The sequence below is a fragment of the Lontra canadensis genome, unplaced genomic scaffold, assembly GCF_010015895.1.
Source record: "Lontra canadensis isolate GAN:19392208 unplaced genomic scaffold, GSC_riverotter_1.0 scaffold8, whole genome shotgun sequence".
In the NCBI taxonomy this organism is placed as follows: Eukaryota; Metazoa; Chordata; class Mammalia; order Carnivora; family Mustelidae; genus Lontra; species Lontra canadensis.
Genome location: NW_022631002.1, coordinates 31818555 through 31845628, shown reverse-complemented (window position 1 = coordinate 31845628; position 27074 = coordinate 31818555). Strand labels below are relative to the sequence as shown.

Genomic DNA, 27074 nt, shown 5'->3' with positions numbered 1-27074 from the left:
CTTCTATCCTCTGTTCCATTGCTCATTTTAAAAGAAGAGAGAATTAATGAATTAATTTAGGGGGCTGGGGCAGAGGGAGAGAGAGAGAGAGAGACTCTCCAGCAGCGGACTCCATGCTCAGTGCAGAGCCCGACTGGAGACTCGATCTCGCGACCCTGAGACCATGACCTGAGCTGAAATCAAGAGACGGATGCTTCCGGGACTGAGTCCGCCCACGTTGCTCACGGCTTCTTTTCTTCATGGTTTGTAGGTGTTTTTCATGCGTTCCTTTGGATCTACGTGGTTTTCAGTATTCTGTCTCATCCTGTGGCTTGCCCTGTACTCTCTAACTCTCTAAATATGGTCTTTGGATGAACGCAAGTTGCCACCTTGAAAGTATTCAACCTTATCAGTCTTGGCTTTCACAGGGCATGTGGTACCTTAAAACCGTGGAGAGATTTCTCTTCCATTGTTCTTTCTCTTTGATTCTGCAACACCTTGGCAAGCCACTGGGAGGTTTAAGCAGAGTTGGGACGCAGAAGGCACTTCAAACACTTCTGGTTCTTAGCAACCACGGAAGAAGATGTTGGCCCCTTCTGATGCTCTCAACACCTTTCCAGTGTGCCTTTCTCATTTGGGGTTCTCTAATGCCCGTAGAGTAGTTGTTCATGTATGGCGTGAGGTAGGAGTCCCTGTGCTTTCCCTCCATGTTTACCGGCCTTGTTTATTGAAATGGCCACCAGGTCCCGCGGCTGGGCAGTGCTGTCACCATGGAAAGGGTATCCATGTATGTCAGGGTGTGGGGCGCTCGAGGGCAGTAGCCTGAACTGCGTGCCTCTGGCTGGTGGGCCAGTGAGGGGCTGTACCTCACTCACCTCTGCCCCCCACCACCCCAAAGAGGGCCAGGTATGGCTGGGGGGATGCCGGCTCTGTATCCTTCTCCCATCTACCTGGGCCTGGAGTCTTCGAGCCTCTCAGCGGCCAGCCGATGTGGGGGAGGGGTGTGTGGAAGCTGCTGCTTCCTCTTCTGGGCGCAGGAGGTGTTCTCCGGAAACCCCCGAACACGCAGGGGTGTCTGGCTGGTGTGGGAAGGACTGAGCGGGCCCAGGGTGGCCACGGTTGGCCCCCGGCTGGCTGTTGGCTCCCCTGGGCCACACAGAGCTGTGTGCGGTAGAGAAGGGCAGGCGAGGCTCTGTTAACATGGGGGCAAAGACAGGGTGTCCCCCCACTGTCGGGCTGACACCAAAGCCTGAGGAAAGGGCACCACAGGAAAATGCTGGCATCTCAGAGTCTGGGTGTCTCTTCCAGAATTCAGACAACTTGGACCTTTTCAGTGACTTCCTCCCACAGGCAGAGTTAAGTCCAGACTCCCTCTGGAGGCCTCCTGACCTGCCACTTGCTCACTTCCTGACCTCGCCCTGTGCCACGCCCAGCATTGCCACACGCCAGCCTGCCCGGGCTGCTCTCTTGGCCTCAGCCTGCCTGGTGCCCTGTCCTCGCGGTCCCTTCAGCCAGCAGCAGCCCTCTCTTGGTTCTTTCCACAACTGGTTCTTTCTCATTCTATGGCTCGGTTGTCCCTCCTTAGCGTGACCCTCCCTGACCCCTCTGTTAAGACCTACCATTATTTTGCTTCTTTGCCAGTCTTAAATGCCATGATGACGGGGACTTTGCCTGCGTCAACATTGTGTCCCCAGTGCCTTCCCCAGTGCCTGCCACATAGTGGGCGTTCGGCAGTAGTGCGAGACACGGGCGACTGGGTGCCTGCAGAGAAGGGGTGATTGGACCCATGACTCACATGTGACCTCGGCAGGCCACCACCCCTCTCTGAATCTGCTTTCCTTAATTGCAACCTGCACCACTCCTAGCACCACTGGGCAAGTAACTGAAGGGTGAGCACTACCCCTCACCACGGCTCCAGGTGTCTGATGAGCTTGACACTCCAACACTGACATGCCCCCTTTGATAAAGGTGTGTCCCCACAAGTGTGGCAAAGAAAACCCGAACTGGTGAGGTGTTCATAGGTGATGCAAAATCGGGTGATGTCTATCTTGTTTTCCTGTAGCTGGGTGGACACACAGAAACCTTTCAAAACTCTCAAAGGTTCCGGGGCACCTGCGTGGCTCATTTGGTTGAGCCATCCAACTCTTCATTCCAACTCAGGTCGTGATCTCAGGGTCCTGAGATTGAGCCCTGTGTCGGGCTCTGTGCTTAGCTTGGAATCTGCTTGAAATTCTCTCTCTCCTTCTCCTCTGCCCCTCCCCTGTTCACACGTGCTCTTTCTCCAAATAAATTAAAAAAAGAAAAAACAAAACAAAAAACAAAACTTCTCAGAATTTCTGCTACCGTATGATCCAGTAATTCCACTTCTGGGTATTTAACCAAAGACAAAGCACTAATTTGAAAAAACACTGGCATCTCCATGTTCACTGCAGCATTATTTATAACAGGAAACAACCCAAGTGTCCGTGGACGGATGAATGGGTAAAAAAAATGTAGTACCAAGATATAATGCAATATTATTCATCCACAATAAAGAATGAATTCTTGCTATTTGCAACAGCATGGGTCGACCTTCCACATACTACGTGGAATAGATCAGGCAAACACTTGGCAATGTCTTACGTGTGGAAATTAACAAGGAAACAAAAGCTCATAGATATAGAGAATGGATTGGTGTGGGGGGTGTGAAATCAGTGAAGGGGGTCAAAAAGTACAAACTTCCAGTTATAAAATAAATAAATCATGAAGCTATAAAGTACAGTTAATACTATATATACTGTATACGCTATCATTTATTGGGATGTTGTTAAGAGAGTAACTCATCACAAGAAACAATTCTTTGGCTATGTTCTATGACTAGACTTACTGGGGTGATCATTTCATAAAATTTGCAAACACTGAGTCATCATGTTGTATACCTAAACCCAATATTATTATAAAAATTATTTTTCAGAAAAAAAAAAAAAACCTTCAAAGGGGCTTATTTATTTATTTATTTATTTTTTTAGTAATCTCTGCACTGAATGTGGGGCTCGAACTCATGACCAGGAGATCAAGAGTCAGTGCTCCTCTGACTGAGCCAGGCAGGTGCCCCAATACTGTGGGATTTTAAAACTGGGGCCACAGACTGGGCGGGGGGGCTTGCTATGGGTTTTCTGAGACATAACAGGTCACGAAGATTCACACCTATATTTACTTCTAAGAGTTTTTTATTTTAGCTCTTACATGTAGGTCTTTGACCCATTTTGAATTCATTTTTGTAGATATGAGGTAGGGGACCAATTTCATTCTTGTGCATGCGCTTGTGGCAAATGGTGCAATTTTCCCAGCACCATTGGATGAAAAGACTACTTTCCCTCCTTCGCTCGTCTTGGTGTTCTGTTGAAAAGCAGCTAACTTTTTAAATTTAGCCATATACCATGGTGTCTCACTCTGCTAAAAAGCATACCTCTGTAGCATCTTTTAAAAATAAATTTCTATTGAAATACAACGAGCGTAAAGGAAAATGCAAATATCGTAAACGTCTAGCTTGATCAGTTTTCACAAGGAATTCACACCCATGTAACCACCACTCAGATACAAAAAAAAAAAAAAAAAAAAAAAGAAGAACATTATTGGCACCCCAGAAATCCCCTTTGTCCCCACTGCTGGTCACAACCTCTAACCTCTTCCCCTGTTGTAACCTCTATCCTGGCTCCCCTCACCCTACCTTAGTTTTTCCTGCTTTTGAACTTTATATAAATGTTATCAGAGAGTATGATGCTTTTGCATCTGGATTCTTTCACCCAACATGATGTTTATTGACTCTGTGACTCTTGGGGGCTCCAGTTTCATCCACTTTCCTTGGTTATTAGACTAGATCATCATTGTTGGTACATTCACTTAAATTTTTATCGCATGCCAGTTCTTGTTCTAAGCCTTGAGATAAGACAGGGACCAAGACAGAAAGGTTTCTGTTACAGACTAACATCAAAGACAGTGAAACAGGAAATATACACAAGGTGTTGTATACAGAGAGGTGCGCTGGAGAAAAATACAAAATAAAGCAAGGAAAGGTGTGCAGGGGGAGGGGTTGCCGTTGTACTTAGAATTGTCAGGGAAGGCCTCCCTGAGAAAGTCACACTTTTAAGTAAAGGCCTGAAAGAGATGAAGGAGGGAGCCATGTAGATTTCTAGAGGAAAAACATCCCAGGCAGAAGGAATGGCAAATGCAAAGGCCCAGTGGTGGCAGCAGGCCTGGCATGTTCTGGGAACAGCCAGGAGACCAGTGTGGCTGGAGCAGAATGAATGAGGAGGTAGTTCAGAGAGGGAACTGGGGGCAAACAGCAATTTCAAGGACCTCCACTGGCTTATCCTCTGAGATGGGACTCATTGGAAGGGTTTCAGCAGAGGAGTGATATAATTTCACTCTCGCACACACACTCTCTCTCTCTTTTTTTAGACCGACTCCCAGCAGCTGCTGTGTTGAAGACTGTAGCTGGAATCACGGACAATGGCTGGGAGCTCTTGTCATAACCCAGGGGAGAGACGACGGTGATTTGAACCCAGGTGGTTGTGGTGGATACAGTAAGAAGTGGCTGCATTCTGAGTCTGTTCTGAAGGTCAAGCTGAAAAATGTGCTCCCAGGCTGGCCATGGGATAGGAGAGAAGATGAATCATTTCAGTCGCTCTGTCGGCGTTCTTCAGTAATTTCACCGTTACAGATAAGAGGGTGGTCAACATCGTGTAGATAGATCTGTGGACCATCGGAATGATTTCCCTGGGGTAGAGGCAGTCCTTCTAACTCAGCAGCCACCCCCCACCCCAGGCCACTGCGCGCGCCTGTGCAGGTATATACCTAGAGGCAATGTGGGGTGGTGATCAGAGCCAGAACCTTGGTGCCAGACGCCTGGGAGCAAACCTTAGCTCTGCAGTCACTACCCATGGGTTAATTAACGTTTCTGTGCCTCAGTTTCTTCATCTATAAATTTTAAATAATGATAGCCAGTATCCCGTAGCTGAGATTGATTGGGTTAATATAGGTAAAGCCTGGCGCATAATAAGCATCATGTAAAAATGTCAGATATTTTGGTTTACATGAGAAAATTTCCAAATATGAGCGTTTTAAAAGGAACGTTTTAATACCTTCAACGGAAAACCAGTGTCACTTGCTCGGAAGAACTGGAAACCATAAAATGAAATAAATGTAATTTAATGGAAACAAAACAGCGCTGTTAAATTCTAGTTAGACATCCTAACAGAGCCGAGTGGACCGGGCAGTGGTAGACAGAGGCTCAAGCCCCATTAGTTCCAAACACCGAGGGCTTGCTCCAGCTGAATCACAAGGCTTGCAGAGCTTTAAATGCTCGCTCTATTCTCACCTGACACGTAAACCCATCACACTTTTGAGAACACTGTTCTGGGACTTCTCAGTATTTAAGGCTTTAGATGACTATGGGCTTCCTGGTTGTCAAAGGGTGCGGCGGTTAACTCTGGCTCCCACAGCTTTCCTAGGTTTTCCTTCCACAGGATGTATGGGGCGTGTTTCCGGAGCGGGTCTCTGGTTCCCTCTAATACAAATGTGGCTCACTAAGTGGGACACAGTTGGCCCGGGGTCCCATTGACGAGCTGCCCAGGCCTGTTCCTGTTCCGCCCTCCTGCCTAGTCTCGGGAAGCCTCTGGGCAGCCCAGGGTTGGGCGCGGGGCTGGGCCCCCCGGCCGGGGTCTAAGGGGGGGTGTGGCCCACCCGGCAGGATGGGTGGGCCCATTGCGGGGCGGGGCGCCCAGGCCGGGGTTGTGCCCGTAGGGCGGGGTGGGTGGGTACAGCGCGGGGGAGGGGCGCCTGAACCCGGGGGCTAGGGCGTGGGGGGCGGGGTGTCCGGACCGGAGGGGTGTGGCCCGCCGGGCGGGGTGGGTGGGCAGAGCGCGGGGGCGGGCCGCCGGGACAGAAGGGGCGGGGCCTGAGAGGAGCCGGAGTGGAAGTCCGAGCCTTGAGGGTTGTGCCCAGACCGCAAGGCGGAATTGGGGCGCAGGTGATTGTGCGGTGAGTGCCCCTCTACCCTGCACCGGAGCGCAGGGAGCTGCGCCCGGGACTCGGACACTTGGCTTTTGAGCTGTCCCAGGCGTCGGGCTTGGGGGAGGGGATACCCTGGTTTTCCCTTCGGGAGTCCTGGGGTCTAAATGGAAGGTCGAGGGAAAAGGGGGAGTCTCGAGGTAGCGGAGCCCCCTGGCGGACAGCGGCTACAGAGGATGAGGAGGCTTGGGGGTGTGAGCAGGACTTCCGGGCCCCCTGAAACTTTGAGGTCTGGAGAGAGGCTGTGTGCTGCGATCCTGACGGGTTTGGAGGGGGAGCCTGAGAAGGAGAAGTTCCGAGGCACAGGGCTGGCCTGGGAATGAGATTTCAGTTCTTAGAGGAAGCCTCCTCAACTCTCAGTTGAGACTCCTCTTTTTGGGCCGCAGTTTCCCCATCTTCATCATGCCTGTGAATGGGTGGGTATAGGTAGCACTGCCTGGATGGTCCCTAACCCTGCCCATATGGCCTTGTAACTCTTAGGGGAGCCTCCTCCCTCCTTCCTTCCCTTGGTGGGTGTGCAGACCTCTGCTCATCCCCATCCCTTCCCACAGGGGCCCACACCGGGGCCTGCCCAGCCTTGCATCCTCTGTGCCTTCTGCCCTGTCCTTTGGTCCTCATGTCAGGGAGCAGCCATCTTGTCCTACTGTTTGCTTTCCAGGAAACTAAAAAGCCTCCCCAAATCTCCTCCCACAGCTGGATCCCTGGCTGTGTGTCTGTTCTTGGTTGTCTCCCTCTTTCTGACCCTGTAGGCTTCTTCTTCGTGTGGCCTTGGTCTCCGCATGGACTGTTCTTGTCTGCCATGTCACCTGTCCCCTTGGTGAAGATCAGAGTGACACTCCCGTTGCCTCTGCTCTCCTGTCACCATCACTGTGCCCTTAAGTTCATTGGTTACTCAGATCCCCTTTGCCAGTTGGGGAGCTGAGGCTGGAAGGGACCCCTATTTAGGCCACCCACCTCCCACCTGGTGCAGGACCCCTCTGGCTGCATTTGGTCAGTGATGATGACTTATGGGGGTGCCTGTTCATCGTCCTGCAGCTCTCGTTACACTGAGCTAAAATCGACAGCTTGCAGATTTCCACCGCTCATTTCCACTTCTGTCCCCCGGAGCCATGTAGAGTCAATTCACTTTTTTATTCATTCAAATGATCTTTATCGATACACTGGGTGAGACACTGGGCTCTAGCAATAAAAAAAAAAAAAAAAGTCCGGATGAAACTCCCTGCCTTAATGGATTTCATATTCTAGAAAGGAGTAGGACAGCAATCAAATAAGTATATACATGATCTATCAGGCAGTGAGAGGTGCTGTGGAGAAAAACAAAGCAGACAACAGGGGTGAGGGCTGCGCTTGGGTATTGCAGGGTTATAAAGCATAGTCAGGGAGGGCCTCTCGGAGGTGGTGACAATGGAACAGAGCCTTGAAGGAGGTGAAGGGTGAGCTATGTGAACATCTGAAGGGAAGGACAGAGCACCTCTGGAGGGAAGAGCACAGAGTCTGTGCAAAGGACCTCAGGCAGAGAGGCATGCCTGGTGGGAGCAGGTCCAGCTTGTTCCAGGAGCAAGGAGGAGGTCTGTGAGGCTGGAACAGGATGGGTGAGGAGTGGGGAGTGGGGTGGGTTAGGGAGGTTAGTAGGAGATGAATGTGGAGAGGTAAGGGGTCGGGAAGTGGGGGTCCATTGCCTGGGGCCTTGAAGGCCACTGTGAGGACTTGGGTTTTTACTCCGAGTGCAGTGAGAGCCACTGGAGGACTTTGAAGAGAGGAGTCACCTGCTCTGAGTCAGGGCAGGAGGTTGAGGGGGAGGGTAGTGACCTGACCGCCATTGCCATTCTGGGGAGAGACCCTGGGGGCTTGTATGCACAGCATAGAGGCCATGGGAAAATATCAGATTTTCCAATTTGGGGTCAAGTTTGAAGGTAGGGTCAGGAGGATTTGGATGTGAGAGAAAGGTGGAGTTGGGGATGACTTGAAGGTTTTTGGCCCGAGAGTCTGGAAGCTTGGAGCTGCCATCTCCTGAAATGGGGGCTGTTTAGGGGGAGGAGCTGGAATGCTGACTTGTGCCTACTATGTCTGAGATGCAAGTTATGGGTCCACGGGCAGGTGCCTAGGGGCAACTGGGAAAGTTTAATCGGGGGTTTGGAGCTGGAAATAAAATTTGGGGCTGGCATTTAGAGCTGTAAGAGCCGGCGAACTCACTTAGGGAGAGAGTGGTACAGAGAAGAGAGACCCGACCTGGGAGTTCTGGGGCTCGCAGCAGCAGGAGCCAGCCAAGGAGACAGACAGACGGAGTGGCCAGTGGGATGGGAGAAGTCAGAGATGGGGTGTCCCCAATGGCAGGGAAGAGCGTGCTGCGAGGGGAGAGAGAGCCGTTCTGATAGATGCCTTTGGCCTAGCCAGCTGGTCGAGGGCTGAGAACCCAGCTGAGACAAGGACAGTCTGGGGGGCTGTGCCTGGAGGGGACAGGTGGGAAAGAATGGAGGACAGCAGTGCAGACAACAGACGGGATTCCTGCTGTGAAGGGAAGTTGGAGAATTTGGAATTGGAGCTGCCAGAGGAAGAGAAGGCTCTGGGTGTTGGTGGGAAATGGTCTGAAGAGGTGATATAGGGGCAAGAAACAGGACTTTAGGGACAATTTTTATGAAATAGGGGATGATTTGTCATCTGTTTTCTCTCATGCCCAATTGAAGCCAAAGCAGGAGAAAATTAAGTTGGACATGATGGTGAACTTCCTGAGCTGGTTGTTTGAGGACCGCAGCAAGGCCAGGTTCTCCCCCAGGGACGTTTACAGCAAGAAAGGACAATGCCTGCTCAGAGACAGGGTTTTGACCAAATGCATCCTTGGGGATTCTTCCTGCTTTGAGGTTTCTGGAAGGAGGCCAGGGAAGAATTGGGACTTTCCAGCTGCTGAGGGGGACAGAGCATCAGCCCTTAGAGCTCGGGCCTGCCTCTCCTTCCTGGTGTCTGCAGATCCTTGATGTCACTGGTTGGATGTGTGTGGCTCAAGCATTTGTCAGTTGCTCCAGACTTGGGGTGTTTGGGAAGGACTCCTGCTTACTCTCCCAGGTTGTCCCCGGGGGGGGGGGGGCGTGAGCACAACTGGAGGGTGTGTCTCAGGTCCAGGGAGTGGCTCAGTGCAGGTCATGGTGGATGCACAAGGCTTTACAGCAGAACTGATGAGAAGGCCCTAGTTACTGCACAGTAGCTTGGCCAACTCTGGCTTCCAGGCCGTCCTTCTGGGATTTCCCCGGGAAGTGGGGTCTGGGTGAATCCAGACCTGCCAGCGTTGTGCCACTCAGCCTTGGCCTTCCTGCTCAAGGCCGTGCCTGCTCCATCAAGCCTAATGATCTTTGCAGGGGGAGAGTGTGGTCTAGGTTCTCTGGATACAGAGGAGGGAGGAGCTGTCCATCCTCAGGCATCGGCTAGGTAAGAGGAGTAGGTATTGTCCGGTCTCATGTGAACTTTGTAGCATCTTTATTTCCTGGCTGCACGCCTGCCCTCCAGGCATGGGGTTAGAGGGAGAGTGCCCACCCCATGTCTGGGCTCTTCCCAGAGGGTGGTGGTTCTTTTCCCCAGGTCCTGGGCAGGAGTGGCAGTGGCGTTGGGGTTTCCACAGCCAAGAGTCATGCCAGAGCCAAGCCCAGAGGTCTTCCTACCTGTCCTGTTCTCCCCTCTCCCATCTCTCCATGTCTGCCCTCCTGACTTCTCTGCCTGGCCGTGGGCCCAGGGCGGAGGCCTGCCTGGCCAGAGAGAATGGCCCTATAGAAGCCTCTAAATGGGGAATGCCCTCCTGAGCTTCCAGACATGCAGGCAACTTTGCTTTACCTTGTATCCTCTCTGGCCAGCCCAAGGCTTCCAACCTGAGTGCTGGCAACAGTCTGAGTTGGAGATGTCTCCTTTCCCTTTCCTTGGCTGGCATAGGAGGACAGGCACAGAATATTCCAGGCCCTCCCCTTCCTCGGTAGATTTTTGACTCATGAGCATTCCCACCGTACCTCCCCGAGGCTCTGCCCTGTGCCAAGCTTAGGGATGCCAGGATGAGTAAGACCCAGGCTTCTACTCGGGCCGAGAAGGGGGAGAGACACATAAACAGCAAACAGGAGAGAGACAAAGTCTCCAAGGGCCTTGACGTCTCCTCCCTCGAGTAACTCAGAATGTCCGTGTTTTGGAAAAAGAAGGAGGTGTTCCTCTTCCTTTTCCGTTTTGCTTTCGCTTTCTCTGGGCACTGCACCCGTCCATGTCCCTGATCCCTGTGACAGTCGCGGCATGGACCCACCTCAGAGACTTTCTCTGCTGCTTGGGGACCCTCCCGGGGCCTGGAGCTCGGAGAAATCAAAAACTTCCCCTCAAACTCCCAGAGCCCAGAGCCTGAAGGCTGAGCCCAGAGTAAGCCACGGGCAGAGATGACAGCATAAAATGTGTGGTGGTGAGAGAGTGGGAGGGAAGCGAGGGCCTGGGCCGGGAGATAGTTGGGAAGGAGGTGGTTTCAACTGGGGTCCATGCTCCCCTGAACTTTGAACTGACTTAGTGTACACTTGGATTTTTGCTTCACCTGGGCTGAGATCTTTATAGCAATGTTCTGGTCTGCCCCCTGGGGTTGTGGTGGGTTACCCTAGCAGGCATGGGCTTTGGGGCCCTGTGGGGGATCCCAAATGTGGGGGAATTAAGGGCATGGATTCTGGAATCACACTGCTTGGGTTCAAACCCCAGCTCCACCTCATCTGCCTGGGAATCCTTGTACAAGTCCCTTGGCCTGTCGGTGCCTCGGTTTCTTCATCTGTAAAATGGGTTGATTGCAGCACCTGCTTCAGAGTGGTTGGGCGGGTTGAATGAATTCACATGTGGGAGCACTTAGACTGATTGGCAGCCCTTCGCATGTGCTTAGTAAATATCAGCTGTTACTGGCGATAGCACAGCCCTCCGCCTGAATCCAGCCAGCAGGGCAGAGCGGCTCCTAGGGACCCAAAGAGAGTTAATTTCCAGATCCCTTGGGAATCCTTGCTCTGACTATCAGCTCAAGCCTTACCAAGCCTTCTTGAGCCAGGGATGAAGTGCAGATTTGGAAACCAGGAGCCTTGCTTGAACTCCTGGCTGCTTCAAACTCTCTGTAGGACCCCGAGCCCATTTTTTGCCTTGTCTGGGCCTCATTCTGTACATCTGGACAAGGGGGAGTTTGGAATCCTGGACTGGGTCATGTCCCAGCAGAGCCATGGCCTCTTCAGAGTTGGGGTGGGGCTGACTCGTCACTCCCCACCCCCGCCCCCACTGCCCCCTGCCTGCCTTCAGAAGAGTTCTGCAATGACCTCACTCTCCTCCCCAGGTTATGAAATGTGTACCCAGGAGGCTTTCCAGGCTCAGAGGAGCCAGCTGGTGGGGCTGCTTGTTTCGGGGTCCCTGGAGGGCTTCGAGAGCATCCTGGACTGGCTGCTTTCCTGGGAAGTCCTCTCCTGGGAAGACTACGAGGGCCTCAGCCTCCTGGGCCAGCCGCTCTCACACTTGGCCAGGCGCCTCCTGGACACTCTCTGGAACAAGGGCACTTGGGGCTGTGAACAGCTCATCGCGGCCGTCCGGGAGGCCCAGACCGACTACCAGGCTCGGGAGCTGTCCAGCTGCTGGGACCCCCACTCGCCCCACCCAGCCCGGGACCTGCAGAGTCACCGGCCAGCCATCGTCAGGAGGCTCCACAGCCACGTGGAGGGCGTGCTGGATCTAGCCTGGGAGCACGGTTTCATCAGCCAGTACGAATGTGATGAAATCCGGTTGCCCATCTTCACGTCCTCCCAGCGGGTAAGGCACTTGGGTCTTGGGTAATCAGAATTCACGGGAAAAGGGTGCTTAGTCACCAGGACGGATTTGTCTTTGGGGAGTCAGCCCCGTGGGGAGACACGGGGGCTGGCCTTCCCCCTAACAAGGTCGCCAGGCAGGTAAAAGTTGTTTGGGACCCGTTCTCTGTGTCTTCAGGACACAGAGGAAACTCTTTCTCCTTAATCTCCCGTCTCTTCTCATCTGTGAAACGTCAGTAAGTTTCTCAGGAGAAGTCAGTGACTTGATTCGTGTAACCCTTTTGGCAGTGTGTAGCGCATAGGAACCAGTCGTTATCAGTCCCATTGGCCGCCATTAGTTGTGTTATGACGATACTCTGTACGCTTTTTGACGGTCTTAAATTACAGCTCAACATCAGAATTCATTAAGTTGTATTTCTTAATTAATTATTACATTATATTTAATAGATAATTTAACATTTAATTGCTACTCGTTCATAATTAGCACACTGTGGACCAGTGCTGTTCACTTGTCTACGTTGGATTTCTGATACGAACTTGCTTTTGGCTGATAGACATTCAGAGCTGGGGTATAACTCCCTCTGAAAACGCCATTCCAGGAGACCGGAAAAGTGTCTTTTGGGTGGTTTTGAAACTCTTTATTCATTTTACCCTAAAGAGCGACCCTCAGAGCTCTTGAGATACAGATGGAACCGTCACTGACATCCCCTTTTATGTACTGGAGAACTAATGCCCAGAACAGTGGTTTGATGGCAGGGAAGTCCCCTGTTGGACCTGGTACCTTGACTCCCTTGTTCATTGTTAATGTATGCATTCATTTATTCAGCCAGAATCTATTTTTTTAAGATTATTTATTTATTTGAGAGAGAGCAAGCACAAGGGAGGGGTGGCACAGAAGCCCAGAGAGAAGCAGGCTCCCCTGCTGAGCAGGGAACCTGATGAGGGACTCGATCCCCGGACCCTGAGATTGTGATCTGAGCCCTAGGTAGACACTTAGGTGATGGAGCCACCCAGGCACTCTGTTGGCCAGAATCTGTTTAGATGCTTAGTATGTGCCAGACTCTTAAAGCTTCTTGAAATAGACACTAAATAAATACTCATTGATGGAACACCTCAGTTATTGAATGAATGAATGAATGAATGAATTGGAATTAAATGGCAGTGTGAGGATGAACCGAACTGGGGAATTTTCTAGTTTTTATTTGTCAGTTAAAAAAATGTCTTTGGTGATTAGGTGAGTCTAGGTTGGGACCGATGGGATAAACCAGCGCGTCCTCAAGGCTGTTTGAAAGCTGGCTCAAGGAGGCTCCATGTTTACAGAGCGCACGTGCTATGGGCCCCTCTTGTTACTCATCAGTGCACGTGAAACCTACAGTTCTACCCTGGGCCCCAGGTCCTCAAGCCTGGCCCTGTGGGGATTCCAGAAAGCATGTTTGTCATTGCACCTGCCCTGGTGTCTTTTGTGATCCGTTGTGGAGAGTGAATCAGCCCCTTTGGGAAGTTCAAGGATTGTGTCTTGTCATCTTTGATCAAGTGTTCAACAGTGTGGTCTGGTGTGGATGCTCTGAGGGGTTTAGAGAAGGTAGCCTCGAGCCTAGAGGGGACAGGACATGCATCGAGGAGGTATTTGGATTGATGAGAAAAGGAAATAGGGTAATCATGGGCCAAAGAAGAAATCATAAGGGAAATCAGAAAATAATTTAGAACCAAATAGTAATGAGAATCTGATTTATAAAAATGTATGGGGTACAGCTAGAGTGGAACATAGAGGGGAATTTATAACCTTAAATGCTAATATTAGGAAAGAAGCAAGGCTGCATTTTAATGAGCTAAAACTCCATGTTAAGAAAGGGCTGGGTGGACAGCAAAAGCACCCGTCGCTGGGACTGTGCAGAGCATGTGGCGGACAAGACCTCTGAGGGTTATAGGCCTTCCCCAAGGGACTGGGTGGCCTGAGGTTTAAGTTTCTGGAATGCAGCTTCTCTCTAAGCTTTTTCTGAGGTCTCTGATTCTCCAACTTGATGGGTTGCCTTCTGCGGCTGAATTTCTGATTCATTGTGGCTGGCATTTGTGGTATGTCCAACTGACATATCCCCCCAACCCAGGACTGCTTTGTTTACTCTTCTAAACTGAACTTGTAATTTTCTAGAAGGAGGCGGTTGTCATAGATTGCAGGTTGAGGACTGAGAAAATGCTTCAGTTGAAGAACTAGATGCAGGGTTGCAAGAACTAGATCCAAGTTGTAGAACCAGATCCCTAAAAGACCCAAATGCTGCTGTTTGCTGAGTGAATGCCTACCACGTGCCAGGCACGGTCCATAGCCCTTGAAGGTTGTGATCTCTGAGCCACACTACAACCTTCTCGGTGTGTCGTTTTGGTTCTACTGTTTCTTAACAATAAAGGAACTGCCCAAACCTCCCATCTGGGAAGTGGCCCAGCTAGAGTTCCAATCCAGGCCTGATCGTCCCCAGAGCAAATGCTCTTCTCTTTCTGACATGAAATGTGGGGCTTCGTGCGATGACCTTGCGCAGTTGGGTATAAGAGTTGTCAGCAGACTTGAGGCTATCAAACCAGCAGTCCATCTGACTCATGCACCTGCTCAGGCTGCTAGGCCAGGGTCAGACTGAATAGCTTGACTGTTGTGATATTAACTGCAACACCTTTAACTTGGGAAATGTAACACGCCTGCAAGAAAGTGTTTAATTTCATATGGTGTGATTTCGACATGTTCCCATCACCCACAAAAAGACATAGAATGTTGCTAGTACTTTCCTCCACTGCTACCCATAGCCTGACTTTCGTGTAAAATCATTTCTTTGCTTTTCTTCATAGTTTTGACACCTTATGCAATAATTCTCCAAACAATGTGTTTTGTTTTGAAAAAGTTCTAGCAAGCACAAGCATAACAGTGTCAAGGAAAGAGGTGTCCTGCCTCTCCTTCTTGGGTGCAGGCTCCCAGGGGCAGGGAAACTGAACAGGGCCCCAGAGACTTGGTCTTGGCTTTACCGTTTGGAGGCTTTCTAAGGGCTCCCACTGGGAAGTCAGTGGGCAAGGTCATTGAGTGAGTCCTGAGAGCTGGAGGGTCTGGTAGGGCAGCGATGAGTCAGAGGCCGGATGTCCAGGAATAGTCAGAGGAAGTGGGCTGCTCTGTATGTTCAGTTGTAAGCTTCTCCAAGGCTCTTCCAGCTCCCAGGAATAGGGAAGCCAGATACTTCAGAAGGGTGAAATGGGTGTCCTCAGCTGACCCAGGCCACAGGGGTTGAGAGAAAGAATGATATTAGCCTGTGGTGCAGACGAGCCAAATATAGATAAGGATTAGAGCCAGGTGTGCCTGGACATCTAGGAAATAATTCCCCTGAACATGTGTGACTCTTAAGTCACGTTGCTCCAATCTCCTTCTACTTATGGTAGAGCCATTATCCTGAGATTTCCCTTCCTAGTCCTCTTGTGTTGGTTTTCCTCTATCCTGAGTCATCTAGTCTTCCTTTGTCTTGGTTTGTTCTATTGTGGGAGATGATATCTTCCAGAATCTGTAAAATGAGTATCTGGGAATTAAAATTTTAAGCTTGCATATAGCTACAAGTTTCCTTGTACTTGATCAACATTTTGGTTGGGTATAAAATTTTGGGTTGGTCATTATTTTCCCACATGAGATGCTTTCTTTGGGCATATGATGCTCCTTAGTTGGCTGCTCATGACTGAAATAGACTCCCTAAAACTTACTGGAAACTCAGAGCCTATAGGTGAAACCTGTTTACCTTGCGTTTCACTGTAGACGTTTAGGAAGTGATGGTATTTGTATCTTTAGACCATTTCTCCTAGGCTGGTCTGACTGCCAGAGTTGTGGGAGCCCAGTGAGTAAGAGGGCTGGCTGGTGCTTGTGGTGGAGAGAGGTCTCTGCGTTCAGCACTCATTGTGCACATGGTCATTTATACCTTCTTTTGGGGGCATGATGCCCACCTCCTTTATTGTGCCTGCTGCCTCCCAGTCCCGGGGCCCTGTTTTAGCCTTTCCAGATATAAATCTCCATATTCTGCCATGGCAGGGCAGGGACAGTTGCAGTTGGCTTGGAGTGGGTCAGGGGACCAAGAGATCTGTTTTTTTTTTTTTTTTTTTTAAAGATTTTGTTTATTTGACAGAGAAAGATCACAAGTAGGCAGAGAGGTAGGCAGAGGGAGAGGGGAAAGCAGGGGAGCCCTATTCGGGGCTCAATCCCAGGACCCTGAGATCATAACCCGAGCTGAAGGCAGAGGCTTAACCCACTGAGCCACCCAGGTGCCCAAGAGATCTGTTTTATAAACCATGTTGACTCAACCCTCCTTACTTGAATCATTTCCTTTGGTTCTGGAGGTACCTGATGCTCTTAATTCCAGAGATCTTTACAGAGTCTGAGATACATGTTATGTGGTTTTCAACTTGCCCACTGTTGGCTTAAGATCTGGATTTCTGGGCTCTTCTAAGTCCATTACTAGTCATTCCTTTGGCAAGTCCTTGAATGCGTGCTCTGTGCCAGGCACTCTTCTAGGTGTTGAGGAAACAGCAGTGAGCAAAACAGACAACAATCCTCATCCTGGAGATGCTCATGTCCCGGTGCAGGGCGATAGACAATAAGCAAAAGGAAGCAAATGACAGGGCACGTTGGAAAGTGATGGATGTGCTGTAGAAAATAACTAGAGTGGGTCTGGGGCTTGAAAGTTACAGGGAATGGAGGTAGTGATGGCAATTTTAAATAGAGTGTTCGGGGAGTTCTCAAGAAGGTGATATTTGAGCAAAGGCTTGAAGGAGGTGAAGGAAGGGGTCATGTGGACAACTGGAGAAAGAGCATTCCAGGCAGAGGGGACAGCCCCAGCAAAGGCCTGGATGTGGGAGCATGCTTGATGTTTCCAGAAACCCTGAGGCTGGTATTCTGAGTGGGGGAAGAGCAATAAGGGGGGAGGTCAGAGAAGTTAAGCAGGATCCCGAGGGTCACAGACAGCACTTTGGTCTGTTTGGAGCCTTATAGGTTACTGTTGACCTTGGGCTTTTACTCTGAGAAAATGAGGGACATGCTTGGACATTTGTAACAGGAGAGGTATGATCCGACTTTTAAAGAATGACACTCAGCCTGTGGTGTTGAAAATAGATTCTGGGGATAGGGACAGAAGCAGGGACACCAGTTGGGCAGCATTTGCCGTTTTCCAGGTGGGCACTGATGGCGGCTTGGACAGTAGCATAGAGGAGGGGACAAGAAAGGGCTGGGCTCTCTAGCTGTGTGTCCACTGGGGTAGACACTGGCCACATGTGGCTATTGAGCACTTGAAATGTGGCCATGGGATTGGGAATTGTGGTCCAGGATGGGGATTCTGCTCCGAAGACCTAATATGAAAGAAAGAATGTAAAATATCTCAGTAATTTTTTATATTGATTACATGTTGAAATGGTAATATTCTGGCTATATTTGGCTAAATAAGATATATGATTGAAATGGATTACATTGGTTTTTACTTTAAAAAAATATGGATACTAGAAGATCCAACATTACAAATACGACTCACCTTTGTGTGTACCCTTTGGGCAGCGAGCGTTCTACTTCTGTTATGCTGTTCTGGTTATGTGTTCGTGTTCAAGCCAACAGGATTTGTTGGGCGGATTGTAGGGGAGAAGCTTCCAGGGCGATTCTGGAAGTCTGGGGCAGAGCAGCTGGAAGGGTGGCATTGACATTAGCTTGGGAGGAGGAAGGCTGTAGGTTTGCAGGTGGGTGTAGACAAGGAGTCTGATTGTGGATATGTTAAGTCGGAGGTGTTTTGGGGACATCTAAGTGGAGATGGTGGGCAGGCAGTTTCGGGTGTGCGTGTCCAAGGTTCAGGGGAGCAGGTGAGGTTGGAGATGGAAATGTGGGTGTCATGCTCAGGGGTGGTATGCCAAGCCTCGCGGCTCCATGCAATCACCTGTCTTCCAGATGAGTTCTCACTTCCAGAATTGTTTTTCCTATCCTTGCAGGTTTATAGATTTATGGCTTTTTTTTTCTTTTAGTTGTTCCTTTTTAGTGGGAGCCAGATCGGGTGTGTGTGTGCTCTAGTGTTTACTTCATCACGCAGCGTCTAGTGACTTCTTTAAACTCGTCTTGCTATTTGGGGGTTTTTCTGGCCTCTAACTATGGTGGAAGGGAGATACCTATGAAACTCTAGTGATCAGTAGAAACCTTCCCACACCATCTCCATCCGCCTTTCTGGAAAGATACTTTTTTATGTTATTTTGCTCTCCCCATAGGCAAGGAGGCTCCTCGATCTTGCCACAGTGAAGGCGAATGGGTTGGCTGCCTTCCTTCTACGTCATGTTCAGAAATTGCCAGTTTCGTTGGCCGTGCCTTTTGAAGGTATATACTTATATGTTCTTCTCCGTTCATCAGAAAGGGAAAGAAAGGCTTTACAGAGTCCTGATTAAGAGCAGAACTCTGGAGTGAGACGGGCCTTTAGAATTTCACTTCCTGGCCCTGTGGGCCTCCTCAGGACTCAGTTTCCTGATTTCAAGGATAACACCGCCACTAGGATTGAAAGGATTACCATGTGTAATATTAGCATTAGCTTTTATTACTTCCAGAGCTGGACAGTGATAACTGGAGCTTCACTAGCCAAACTCTTATTATCTGTGCTGCAAAGGGTACATTTTGAGATAGGGCTGTTATCTCTTGATTTCTGCAATTTACTGCTCACTATCAGAAACTGCAGGACCCAACAGATTTAGATAATGTGGTATCTCTCCTTGCACACAGCCACCAACCCAACCCAACCCAGGGACGGGAGGGGCTTGGATCCCACAGCTGGAACCTGGCAGACATCCTTGCAAGGTGCTTTATTTATCGTATCTGTCCTTGATGGCAACCTTGAGAAATCAGTGTCATTTTTTCCAATTTACGGATATGAAAACTGGGGCAAGGAAGGCGTGGGTTGAGGTGGGGAGGATGGGTCTGTTTTTAAACCGTCTTCACCGCTGCTTCCCTTTTCCTTGGGAGAAGAGAGATCGTCCGTTGTAAAGAGCAGGCACGAGCCTTGTATGTCTTGTTCCCCTGTCACCATAGGGATTGGTCATTGGCAGTGAGGGCCTCTGAGCTGTGGGTGGTGCTAGCGGAGAGATTTACTACTCTGAGCTCTACCCTCTGGGTGGCAAGCATTGCCTGCAGGAAGGATGGCTAGAAGCCGGTGCTTGGCGCCTCGATATGCACCGTTTCCCTGAGAACAGGGCACAGACATCAGTTTCCAGCTGGGGCTGCATGGCCCAGAGCACGGTTCCCTGGGTTGGGCCTTGGTTAATGTCCGCTGTTGATATCACGGGTCGTAACTCTGTGACATGGTGTCAGATTCCCCAGGGTGACCAATCCGAGGTTGACAATTGACCGGTGTTTATTTTTAAAATGAAAGATCCTTGTTTTTCTGGAGAATTTTATATTGGTGGTATCTGGAGAACCTGCGTTAGATCTAAGGGTATTAGAAAGGAAGGTGTATATTTTATGTTATCTATGTTCTGTGCTCCTGGTATATCCAAAGGGCTTTAAGAGCAATGATGCTCATCAGCTCTGGGCACAGAGGATGGAAGAGAAACAGGGGACAGAGCGTCAGTATGCTAAGTGTGCTCTGGGAGAATTACTTGTTAGCTTTTGAGTTGAGAATAAGGGCGCCGATCTTTGGTCGGGAGCAGTGAAGCCGTGATGCCCAAAGGTCCCCCCACTCTGGGGGCCCTGGACTACCACTTCCCCATTCCCTAAAAGGGGAACTGACTCCTGATACAGAAAGTAGTTTGCTCATGTTGGTTATTAGGATGGTAAAGGAAAAGCAGCAGCCTTGTAGACACACCCCGTGTGTAAGAGGGTTGCCGAGGGTTAAGTGAAGAGGATGGGGAAGTGAATCTTGATCAAGGACTCTTGTCCAAGTGCTTGACCCCGGCACCCCACTGATCCTGACACCAAACAGTGCTAGGTCCACCTGGATTGTCCAGGATAAAATCCCTGTCTCTTTAGTTTGATCACATTTATCTAGTCCCTCCTTCGTAAGTAAGGTAACATATTCACAGATCCTGAGGATTGGGACATGGTACTACTGTTAGGCCTACCAAACCCATCAGTATCATGATAACAAACACCATCTTTCAAGAGTTTACCATATGTCAGACTTTGCTCAATTCTACTGTATCTCGTTTCCTCCTGTAACAATCCTTCAACCTGTGGATTGTCCCTAATTTTGGAGATAAGTATACTGAGAAGGGGAAGGTTGAATAGCTTGCACAAGGTAATGAGGGAGCCAGCTTTCAAACGCAGGCATATCTGACTTCAGAAACTGGGCTGCCGGGCTCTTATACCTTGTGTTTTTCTTTCGAAAGATGCAGCTGAGGTTGAATGGTGAAGAGGCTTCTCGAAGGCTATCCTAACCAATTCGGTTGGACAGGCGTCAGCAGGCAGGTCCTCTGACCCCAGCCTGATGCTCTTTTTTTTTTTTTTTTAAGATTTTATTTATTTGACAGACAGAAATGACAAGTAGGCAGAGAGGCGGGCAGAGAGAGAGGAGGAAGCAGGCTCCCTGCTGAGCAGAGAGCCCGATTCGGGGCTCAATCCCAGGACCCTGAGATCATGACCTGAGCCGAAGGCAGAGGCTTACCCTCTGAGTCACCCAGGTGCCCACCTGATGCTCTTTCTAATCTACAGCTCTTTTTTTTTTTTTAAAGATTGTATTTATTTATTTATTTGACAGAGAGAGAGAGAGAGATCACAAGTAGGCAGAGAGGCAGTGAGGGGAAAGCAGGCCCCCTGCTGAGCAGGGACACCCCCCACCCCGCCCCCATGCAGGGCTCAATCCCAGGACCCTGAGATCGTGACCTGAGCCAAAGGCAGAGGCTTAACCCACTGAGCCACCCAGGCGCCCCTAATCTACAGCTCTTCCTGATGTCAGTAGTAATAATAATGCCGCTAGCAAATATTTTTGGAGTACTGTGTTGGATGCTGAATGAAGCACTTGACATGAATTATCTTAACTGCTCCATGTAAACCCTATAAGGTAGGGACCCCCATTTTCCCACTTCAAGCCTGGGGGTGGGTGAGGGGATTCCCAGGCTTAGGAAGGTTATGCAACTGTCGTCAAAGCCCATAGCTTGCGATTGCAGAAGCCGGGGCTGGCACATGCCTGCTCTTCTCTCCATGTGTAACATCACATGCCCTCGTGCAGCCCTCGCTCTGCCAGAGCCCATCCTCCCCACTGTCCTACCTCATCAGCCTCTTCTTCGGTCTTCCAGATGCTGCATGTAAGAAGTATATGTCCAAGCTAAGGACCACGATATCTGCTCAGTCTCGCTTTCTGAGCACCTACGATGGGGCAGAGAATCTTTGCCTGGAGGAAATATACACAGAGAATGTTCTGGAAGTCCGGACAGAGCGGGGCCTGGCCGGACTCCCACAGAAGAGCCCTGTGACGCTGGGCCTGGAGGAGCTCTTCGGCACCCGTGGCCACCTCAATGAAGATGCAGACACTGTGCTGGTGGTGGGCGAGGCGGGCAGCGGCAAGAGCACGCTGCTACAGCAGATGCACCTGTTGTGGGCCTCAGGGCGCGACTTCCAGGAATTTCTCTTCGTCTTCCCATTCAGCTGCCGACAGCTGCAGTGTGTGGCCAAGCCGCTGTCTGTGCAGACGCTGCTCTTTGAACACTGCTGTTGGCCTGACCTTGGCCAACAGGAGGTCTTCCAGTTCCTCCTTGACCACCCCAACCGTGTCCTCTTAACTTTCGATGGCTTTGACGAGTTCAAGTTCAGGTTCTCGGATCGTGAGCGTCACTGCTCTCCGACCGACCCCACCTCTGTCCAGAATCTGCTGTTCAACCTTCTGCAGGGCAACTTGCTCAAGAACGCGCGCAAGGTGCTGACCAGCCGTCCGGATGCGGTGTCCGCACTGCTCAGGAAGTACCTGCGTTTGGAACTCCACCTCAAGGGCTTCTCGGAAGAGGGCATCGAGCTGTACCTGAGGAAGTGCCACCGTGAGCCAGGGGTGGCCGACCGCCTTGTCCGCCTGCTCAAAGCAACCTCACCCCTGCATGGGTTGTGCCACCTTCCTGTTGTCTCATGGATGGTGTCCAAATGCCACCAGGAACTGTTGTTGCATGGTGGCGGGTCCCCAAAGACCACCACGGATCTGTACCTGCTGATCCTGCAGCATTTTCTGCTGCATGCCTCCCCACCAGACTCGGTGCCCTGCGGTCTGGCACCCGGCCTGCTTCAAGGCAGGCTCCCCTCCCTCCTGCACCTGGGCCGGCTGGCTGTCTGGGGCCTGGGCACATGCTGCTATGTGTTCTCAGACAAGCAGCTCCAGGCAGCACACATCGACCGCGAGGACATTTCTCTTGGCTTCCTGGTGCATGCCAAGAGCGTTGTGCAGGGGGGCACAGCCCCCCTGGAATTCCTGCACATCACCTTCCAGTGTTTTTTTGCAGCCTTGTACCTTGTGCTTAGTGCTGACTTGTCGCCGTCCTTGCTCAGACAACTCTTCAGTTGTCACGGGCCACGCAGCTCGCTGCTGGCCCGGCTGCTGCCCCCCATGTGCGTGCCACGCTCAGAGCACCAGGAGGGCAGCACGGCCGCTTTGCTGCAAGAGGCTGAGCCCCACAACCTCCAGATCACAGCAGCCTTCCTGGCGGGGCTGCTGTCCCGGGAGCACCAGGGCCTGCTGGCTGGGAGCCAGGTGTCCGAGAAGGCCCTGCTCCAGCGTCAGGCCTGCACCCGCAGCTGTCTGTCCCGCAGCCTCTGCAAGCACTTCCACTCCATCCCTCCGGCCGTGCCGGGGGAGGCCAAGAGCATGCACGCCATGCCTGGCTTCATCTGGCTCATCCGGAGCCTGTACGAGATGCAGGAGGAACGGCTGGCCTGGGAGGCCGTGCGGGGGCTCAAGGTCGGGCACCTGAAGCTGACGTTTTGTGGCGTGGGCCCCGCGGAGTGTGCTGCCCTGGCATTTGTGCTGCGGCACCTCCGGCATCCCGTGGCCCTGCAGCTGGACCACAACTCTGTAGGGGATGTTGGTGTGGAGCAGCTGCTGCCTTGCCTCAACGTCTGCAAGGCTCTATAGTGAGTGTTGCTCGGGGGCGCTGGCTCGGTGTGGGGCAGTGCCAGCGCTGAGGTGCATTGTGGGAGCTCGGCACTGGGCCCTGGGAGTCTGGGCCCCACCACCCCTTTCTAAGCAACTCCAGCCCAGTACCTTCCCCAGTCTGGGCCTTAGTTTCACAGTGATGATGACCCCATGCTTATGGAGTGTCCTGCCTGTCAGGCGCTGTGTTATTCACTTCCTACAACTAACTCCATTCATCTCTGTGAACACCCTGGGCCGTCTCCCCGTTATCCTCTGTATGAGGCCCAGAGAACCAAAGTCCTTGGTCTACCACGACACCGGAGATGGCAGAGCTGGTTTGAACAGATCACATCTTTCTGGTGACAAGTCCTTACTCCCCATAAGCAGCCTGCCCCAGGGATAGATTTTGGGGGCTCCATGAGAACCTTGAAGTGACACGTCCAGTTTTGTGTATTATGTGTGAGTTATTAGGAACCACCCACAATTTAGAGGTGACTGAGTCCCCATGAGAGATTTTGAGATCACAATGAGATGCGAATTTAGGGATCCAAGAGCTGGAAGGGGCTGCAGAATGGCACCTGCCCTTTTATCCCTCATGTGGTATGGCACCCCCGTGAGATGATGCCATCATCTGTACTGCTTCTGGACCCCCGTCTGGAGGTGGGAGGTTCCCCCTTCAGAATGTCTATTCCAGCCCCCAGGGGGCCTCTGTCCACGTCTTGGGCCAGGTGCACGCAGAGGGCATGCCCAGGTCTGGCAGCCAGGAGTCTGCAGGCTCCCCCACTTCCCTCCCTGCCTTGAAAGGGCATGTCCTGCTCCCTATTTAAAACCTCTGAGAAAGCAGAAGTGGTAGCTTAACGTTAAAATCGACTCACAGCCTCTGGGGTTTTCGGTCTATCCCACATGACGTTAATTTGACCCTAAGCAAGGGACAAACCTCTCTTTGAATATATTAGGATGGCATACCTTCCCTGAGCCAAAGCAGCCAGATTTTCTTTTTCTCTGGAGCAAACATATGCATATCTGTTAGAAACTATGGTGGCCTGTGTTGTCCCTTATATAGGGTCCATGCTCATAAGTTTATAAATATAAGGTAATAATAACACAATATGTAGCATATTTTGTAGGTGAACATGTGTAGTATAGATAGTATACGTTAAAAATATATCAGGAAGAAATAGTCAACACAATTAAATTCAGTGATTTGCAGAAAGTTTAATAAAGGGACCGTTTTCAGAGGCTTGGGTAGCAATTAGGAAGAGCCTAAAGGGTTACAGCAAGGTCTTGGGGCCAGTGACTGTGGGGTGGGGGTAGGGATGGGACTGTCACCCTCTGTAGGCCTGGAGAAGAAGGGCTTGGGGGGCAGGTGTGGAGAAGGCTCTCTGATAGGAGTAGAGACTATAGGAAGCTGGGAGAATGGGGCCCTGTCCCTTCTTCCTCTTTCTGCTCATGCCTTGATCACCCAACCTGGAGTTGGGTGGCTGCTGCTGTCATCCGTGGGCATCAGCTCCTCAGGACCGAGAGCCAGGTGGAGAGGGAAAGTGGATCTGGCCAGGCAAATGAAGATGATTCTGTTTCCCCAGGAAGGAGGAATCCCCGTATTTTCACTCAAGAAGTCTGAGGCCTGTCTGTGGGAGTCTTTTTCCTGACAAAATATGAACATTTTTCTGGATGGTGGACCTGTCGTTCTCAAAGGGGTCCTCAAACCCCAAGAGGTCGGGAACCACTGGCCTGGTTGATCCTTATAGACCAGTCCACCCATAGAATGAGTGGATCCTCTCTTTTCTCAGTTAAGGAAAGCCTGCGTCACTCCTGGGATGTGTCAAAGGGCTGAGGGGAGGCTCAAGGTCTGTTTCTATTTCCAGGGGAGGGTGAGGAAGGTCTGGTTCCAGTGCTCAGCCTATAGGTGCAGGGGAGCTTCTGGAAATGCAGATTCTAGGACCTGTCCCCAGTGATTCTCATTCTATGGGTCTAGGGTGGTCTGTAGGAACCAGCTTGATTTTCCATGAGCCATAAAAGACCTTCACCAAGTTCTACTGCTCTTTACTCTCTGTACCGAAATTGCCAGCGCTGCGTGGGTGGGGAAAGGATGTGGAGGTTGCTGCTTGGGGCTTTCCTGTGTGTGTGTGTGTGTGTGTGTGTGTGTGTGTGTGCGCGCGCACATGTGTGCCAGAGAGAGACAGAGACAGAGGCTAGTGGATGGGGGTGGGTGGGCTCCTCTCCCCCATAGCCACACTGTCTCTCTCCCACTTGAAATGTTTCCATGCCAACAGAAACGCTCAGGCTCCAGGAAACGTGTCTACAAAGTGTCCCCATCTAGGTTCCTTTCGACCCTGGCTCTGACTCCCAGCTGTGGGCTTTCACGGTTTTTTGGCTGTGACCCACCGTGAAAGAGAAGGTACAAGCAGGCTCACAGCCATCTAAAAGTGAAACAAAAACTTCACAAAATGGCTTTCCTGTGTAAACTCAGATACATTTCTGCCCTCTTCTGTTCTTTTTCCCTTTTAATAAAAATGCTGCTAGACCTTCAGAGTTGATTTTATGACCCACCAACGGGTCATGACCTGCAGCCTGAACATTGGGGCTCTAGAAGCCCATAGAAGGCATAAGGGGGAGAGAAGCATGTGATGTCGTGCTCAGGGGTGGGCTTTGGGGCCAGACTTTCGGAGCCCTGATGCTTTAGGCGCTGAGCGACCTTTGCGTGGTCACTCGCCTTGTCTGTGCCTCAATTTCCTTCCCCTGAATGACATCATAATAGTACCTACGCAGTGAGCTTTCCTGAGGTTTAAATACCTTTACTTTTGGGAAGTGCTTAGGTGAGCACCCACGCATCAGGTGCTATATGCACACGAGCTGTCCTGGTTATAGGGAAGCTTCTACCCGTTTCGGGTGCTCCCAGGACTTTACGTGCACTGTCTCTTTAAACCTGACCTCCACATCCAGGTGGGGCTGGGAATGCCATCCTTTTCCTTTTACAGAGGAAGGGAACAGCAAATAGCCCAGATAGAAATGGCTGCTAAGGATCCGAATTTCCACTGAGAGATCCCAGAGCCCAGGTCGTTAAACTTTAAGTTAGGGTCTCTGGGATCTGCCTGAAGATGGGGATCATGGGCACAGCTGTTACCATACACAGATCCTGGGGCCCCACCGTCCCCCCCACCCAGGAAAGGGGTCTGAGAGTCTGCATTCTAGAGATGCTTTCTGAAGATCTGGTGATCAGGCGAGTTTGGCGGGGGGTGTTGCCCTCCAGTACCCACCATCACCTTCTGGGGGAGGCTCTGGCTAGTGCCCACCCACCTTGGAACCTTCCGGAAACTTCCTTCCGTGAGGCTGCTGTGGAGATCATTTCTGTGTTACAGAGCTGAAAACAGTGCCTCGGGCAAGGCCAGTGACCACCCCACCCCCCCAGGTCCCAGTGTTCTTTAACAGGAGCTATGGGCGCCCAGCTTGCTGCGCCGTCCCCCTCCCAGGGCCTGATGTCAGCACCCTGACCAGGGATGGGGCTTTTCCCAGTTCTGGGGTGCTCAGGGCCTACGGTGTTTCTCAGAAACCGGCCAGACGCCGGCACTCTCGGGCCTGAGTGAAAATCTCTTTGGGGGCGAATTCTTGCTTCTTTGATTTTTCTCTCATCCACTCCCTTTTCAGATTTTTTTTTTTTTGTCTTTTTTTCAGCTTGCGGGATAACAACATTTCAGACCGAGGCGTCTGCAAGCTCGTGGAGCGTGCCCTGCACTGTGAGCAGCTGCAGAAGTTAGCGTAAGTTGGGCTTGGCTGGGGACATTGGTCGGGGCCTCGTGCCCCCAGCCATGCTCCAGGTTATGCCATGGGGGCAGTGGCTGTGAGCTGCGCCAGGGGTGTCCCCCTGGTCAGAGGGTGCGGGCAGCTCCTGTGCGGAGGGAACCGGCCGCCCTGAGCTTGGGTGGTCACTGACCGCTGTGCTTTGTCACCACGGCTCCTCTTTTTTGGAACCTTCCAGATTCTTCAACAACAAACTGACCGATGGCTGTGCACCCTCCATGGCCAGGCTCCTCTCGTGCAAGCAGAACTTCCTGGCGTTAAGGTGAGCACGGGCCTTTCCTAGTCCCTGGAAACTGCCTTTCTTCTGCCCAGCTGAGCCCACTTGGTCTGGTATTGGCCCTGGCTTGGCCTCTGCTGGGCTGGCGATCTCCTGGCTACAGACAGGGCCAGTGTG

At 51.2% G+C, this 27074-nt stretch overlaps 1 protein-coding gene across 4 annotated transcripts in view; it reads left to right on the top strand.

Annotated features, from left to right (window-relative positions):
- Positions 1–5930: 5930 nt before the first annotated feature.
- Positions 5931–27074, top strand: part of NOD2 (nucleotide binding oligomerization domain containing 2) — a 34990-nt gene continuing 13846 nt past the window's right edge. For 3 of the 4 annotated variants that reach the window (XM_032854500.1, XM_032854499.1, XM_032854501.1), the window contains exons 1-6: positions 5931–6000; positions 11345–11811; positions 18057–18162; positions 21066–22881; positions 26555–26638; positions 26859–26942. In XM_032854500.1, coding sequence (XP_032710391.1) covers positions 11353–11811; positions 18057–18162; positions 21066–22881; positions 26555–26638; positions 26859–26942 — 2549 coding nt within the window. In that variant the 5' untranslated portion in view covers positions 5931–6000; positions 11345–11352. Of the gene's footprint in view, positions 6001–11344; positions 11812–18056; positions 18163–21065; positions 22882–26554; positions 26639–26858; positions 26943–27074 lie in introns of those variants that run through there. The other variant, XM_032854502.1, reaches the window with a different exon arrangement.